The sequence below is a fragment of the Bos taurus genome, chromosome 2 (genome assembly GCF_002263795.3).
Source record: "Bos taurus isolate L1 Dominette 01449 registration number 42190680 breed Hereford chromosome 2, ARS-UCD2.0, whole genome shotgun sequence".
In the NCBI taxonomy this organism is placed as follows: domain Eukaryota; kingdom Metazoa; phylum Chordata; class Mammalia; order Artiodactyla; family Bovidae; genus Bos; species Bos taurus.
The window spans coordinates 119,331,030-119,335,758 of NC_037329.1; the positions used below are offsets into that span (position 1 = coordinate 119,331,030).

The 4,729-nt window shown below is 56.2% G+C and overlaps 1 protein-coding gene across 1 annotated transcript; it reads left to right on the plus strand.

The window, feature by feature from the left end:
- Nucleotides 1–261: 261 nt before the first annotated feature.
- On the plus strand, nucleotides 262–1,520 carry TEX44 (testis expressed 44). The gene has a single exon (XM_005203043.5). The coding sequence runs from the start codon at nucleotides 314–316 to the stop codon at nucleotides 1,367–1,369; it is 1,056 nt and encodes a 351-aa protein (XP_005203100.1). The 5' UTR covers nucleotides 262–313; the 3' UTR covers nucleotides 1,370–1,520.
- The last annotated feature ends 3,209 nt before the right edge of the window (nucleotides 1,521–4,729 follow it).

The window sequence follows — 4,729 nt, forward strand, 5'->3', positions numbered from 1 at the left end:
CGACATCTGCATCCCACCCTTTCATGAGAGCCACAGGATCCTGATTCCTGGTGGGCACCTGCCCCTGTATACAACCTTCCTGCTTTGCTAAGACACTTGCCTGAGTCTCCTTAGACATCTGCAAACATGGCTACAAACAGCCCCACAGACTCAGCCCACTAGGGCAGCCACTCCAGAGGCCCAGGACCCTTGCTCTGCAAGTACCTGTGACATCGCCAGCTTTGACAGTCCCCTGTGACCTCACCATCTGGGGAGCTCAGCCCAGCAGGGCCATGGCCACTCCCTCAACCAGCACAAGTAACAAAGGGCCTAGATGACCACCGTGCCCTCGGGAGAGGCCAGAGCCACCAGCACCCCTCCAGATGGGGACAGCAGGTCTACAGACATCCCAGCAGTGGGGTCCCAAAGTCAGGTCCCCCTCCTCGCAGATGACCTAGTGTCTCTTGATGCTGTAACATCAGCCGAACGGCAGGATGTAGATCAGGCCTCCATTGAACCAGCCACCTCGGGGACCACGTCAGAGTCCGGGGATGCAGATAAGCATGAAGCTGCTGCGGGGCAGGCTCAGGAGCCCAGGGAGGCCACAGCCCTGCCTGCTGACCCGGCTCCAGGTGCCCTAAAAAATTCCCTGGGCTTCCAGAACCTAGTGCAGAAAGGGCTGCTGCAAGATTCCAGCGGGACTCAGAATCCTCAGATTTTCCAAGTTAACTCCCTGGTTGAGGAAGCAACGCCACAAGCAGTGGCCACCCCGGACAGAGAGCAGGAGCCAGCAACAGCCACCCCAAGTGCCGAGGCACAGTCCCCCCAAAATGTGGAGGCTCAGCCCATCGTGAGCACCGCAGACCCCAAGGACCAGCTTGACCCTGGGACTGCTGACACCCCTGAAGCTGTTGAGGAGAAGCCAGAGGGTCCTGAAGCCTTGAACCCTGACCATGATGCTTCGCTGTCAGCCCCTGCCTCGCCGGGCCCCGGAGCATCGGCCCCAGGGACGGGTCCCCTGGACTCCACAGCTGGCGAGGAGAACAGCTACATGCGCTCCATGACCAGCTTGCTGGGCAGGGGCGAGGGGTCCATCAGCTCCCTGGCAGATATCCTGGTGTGGTCCGATGCCACCATGGGCCTGGCCACAGGCTTCCTGGCCACCGGCCGTGGCTCTGTGTCAGACCTGTTGTACAGTCCAGGGCCCAGCCTGCGCTCCGTCTCCAGCATCCTGGGGAGAGCCAGCTCTGCCCTGTCCTCCAGGCTGGTGGTGAGGACCAGATTGGCCCTGCGCTCTGTCACCCACGTGCTGGAATCAGTGGAGCAGAGGACCATTGAGGGCATCCGTTCGGCCATGTACTACCTGACCAGCCATCTCACCCCACACTAGGCCCATGCCAGCCCCTACTGGGACTGGACCCCATGTTCGGCAGCTTCCCAAGACCCCAGGGACACTCCTGCCCTGCTGTCTTGCCCACCCCTGCTCTGGACAGCTCTCTCCACACTGGGCAATAAATCACTGGCCAGCGTTTATTTTCCAAGCGCCGGCCTCCTCCCTTGTCTGTGCAGTGGGCACAGGGTAGAGGGACAGGAGGGGGCTAGGGTGTTCTGGAAATGGAAAAGTGCCCTTCTGAGGGCTTCTTAGCTTGTCCCACTCAGGAGCTGGGAGCCAAAGTGCAGAAAGAGACCTGCCTTGGGACTTCCCGAGTGGTCCAGTGGCTAAGACTCTGAGCCTTCCAGTGCAGGGGGCACAGGTTCAATCCCCAGCCTGGGAACTAAGATCCTGCATGCCACGTGGCATGGCCAATACAATTTTAAAAATTAAAAAGAAAGAGAAGGGCCTGGGCAAGCCTGGGAGGCCAGGTGTGGGGAGCTGTGGGCGCTGTCGCTCAGTCATGTCTGACTCTTTGCGACCCCATGGACTGTAGCCCGCCAGGCTCCTCTGCCCATGGAATTTTCCAGGTGACAATACTGGGGTGGGTTGCCATTTCCTCCTCCAGGGGATCTTCCCAACCCAGGGATGGCACCCGCATCTCCTGGGTCTCCTGCACTGGCAGGCGGATTCTTTACCACTGCAAAAATTGATCTGGTCTGGACCTCTAACCAGGTAAGTGCATTTCTGAGGAAGCAAGACCTGGCCCTTCTCTGGGGCTTCCTGGATTAGCAGGCTCAGGCCAGCTTGCCGGGCTCTCTGGTAGTGGGGTTGAGAACTCAGAGCAAGACCAATGTGGGTTCACATCCCAGCACCCTTACTGGCCGTGGGCCAATCCGTTCACCCTCCTGAACCTCCAATTCTCCTCCATAGAACCAACAGCAAACCCATACCATGAAGATATTCTAAGACATAAGGAGAACAACGCAGGTCCTAACACATGATGTCTGGCACTTAATGAGTTCACATGTGTCAGTTGCCACAATTATCCTCCAGCAGACGGTGGACACAGTGGTAAGAAGGATCCTGGTAGGGTGGCCAACCACCCTGCTTTGCCTGGGGTTCCTGGGATGTGAGACTTTCAGATTTAAAACCAAGAAAATCCCAGGCAAACCAGGATAAGTTGGTCACCTTAGACCCAGGTCTCTTGACGTGGTTTTGACCCTTGTCTGTGATTCTGTCCACCTTGACAAGGGAGCCACCTGCTTTGGAAGGCCACCAGACCACCCTCTGGCTGGACACAGTGCCAACCTGGCCACGTGACTTGGTGAGTGATCTGGCTGGACATCAGCCCCGACTCTCGCCCTTGGCTGGGCGCCTTACATGGGTCACAACCCACACACCTTCCCTACAGCCCTGGCCATGGAGTCCTTCATTCACCCACCCTTCATTCCCAGCAGAGTCTCCAAATGGGAGACAGCCTTGGAGGGAACCAGCCCACTGATGGATTGTTTGCCCTTCACAGTAGTTCTTTTTTCTTTTTAATTTATTTTATTTTCCGCTGCGCTGGTCTTCATTCCTTCACTCGGGTTTTCTCTGGTTGTGGCAAGCGGGGGCTACTCGTCATTGTGGTGGGACGGTTTCTCACTGCAGTGGCTTCTGTTGTTGTGAAGCACCGGCTCTCTGGCGCCCGGGCTTCAGCAATTGTGTTGCACAGATTCAGTAGATGTGACTTGAGGGCTCTAGAGCACGGGCTCAGTGATTGTGGTGCTCGGGCTTAGTTGCCCTGAGGCATACGGAATCTTCCAAGACCAGGAATCGAACCCGAGTCCCCTGCATTGGCAGGTGGATTTCTTATCCACTGCCCCACTAGGGAAGTCCAAGCCGAGAGATTTTAAAAAAAACTGAGGACGTCCCTGGTGGTCCAGTGGCTGAGAATCCACGCCCCCCATGTAGGGGGCCCAGGTTCGATCCCCAGTCAGGGAACTGGATCCCACATGCCACAACTAAGAGTTTGCATACTGCACCAAAGATTGAAGATCTTGTGTGCCATGGCTAAAGCCTGGTGCAGTCAAATAAATAAATATTTATTAATGGACTTCTGCTTCTCTTGAGAAACCTAGGGGCCGTCTTTCTTCTGGGCAACCTGCAGCCAAGCTGCCCACTTTAGAGGGAACCGCCTGCCTTACATCAGGACTGACGTCACTGGCCTGACCCCCAGAGGCGTGCACTTACCACCCCTCCCCAGCACATGCTTCCTGTGAATAAGTCTGATGCCAGGCCCCAAGGGCATAAAACCAGGTGTGTCTACCCCTTCCCTCAAGGAGCTACCACTTTCTGAAGGTGAGCTGCCCCTATGGAGTGAAAGCAAGGAATCCAAAGGAGGGGGGTTGTCAGTTCAGATTCCAGGATCAGGGGCCCTCTGAGGCAGGCCTAAAGAGAAGAAGGATGTGTCCCCAACAGAGGCAAGGACGACAAAAGTAGAGGCAGGCATGGTGGGTGCTCAGTGAGGAGGGTGGCCCAGCAGCTCAACCTGCCCGGAGTCCAGAGCAGAGGAGACAGAACTGCCAGGTGGACCCCAAATGCTTTCAACAAATATTTTTAAAACAGCGAAGGCAATGGCACCCCACTCCAGTACTCTTGCCTGGAAAATCCCATGGACAGAGGAGCCTGGTAGGCTGCAGTCCATGGGGTCGCTAAGAGTCGGGCACGACTGAGCGACTTCCCTTTCACTTTTCACTTTCATGCATTGGAGAAGGAAATGGCAACCCACTCCAGTGTTCTTGCCTGGAGAATCCCAGGGACAGAGGAGCCTGGTAGGCTGCAGTCCATGGAATCACTAAGAGTCGGGCACTACTGAGGGACTTCCCTTTCACTTTTCACTTTCATGCATTGGAGAAGGAAATGGCAACCCACTCCAGTGTTCTTGCCTGGAGAATGCCAGGGACGGCAGAGCCTGGTGGGCTGCTGTCTATGGTGTCACACAGAGTCGGACACGACTGAAGGGACTTAGCAGCAGCAGCAGCAAGGGCCACTATTGGGCTTCCTAGGTGGTGGTAGTGGTAAAGAACCCGCCTGCCAATGCAGGTAGGCCTAAGAGATGCGAGTTTGATCCCTGGGTCAGGAAGATTCCCTGGCGGAGGGCACAGCAACCCACTCTAGTGTTCTTGCCTTGAGAATTCCATGGACAGAGAAGTCTAGCAGGCTGCAGCCCATAAAGTCTCACATAGTCAGACACGACTGAAGTGACTTATCACGCACGCACGCAAGTGCCACTCTGTTCCCCAGGAGGTTCAGTGGTAAAGAATCCACCTGCCAATGCAGAAAATTCAGGTTCGATCCCTGAGTCGGGAAGATGCCCTGGAGAAGGAAATGGCA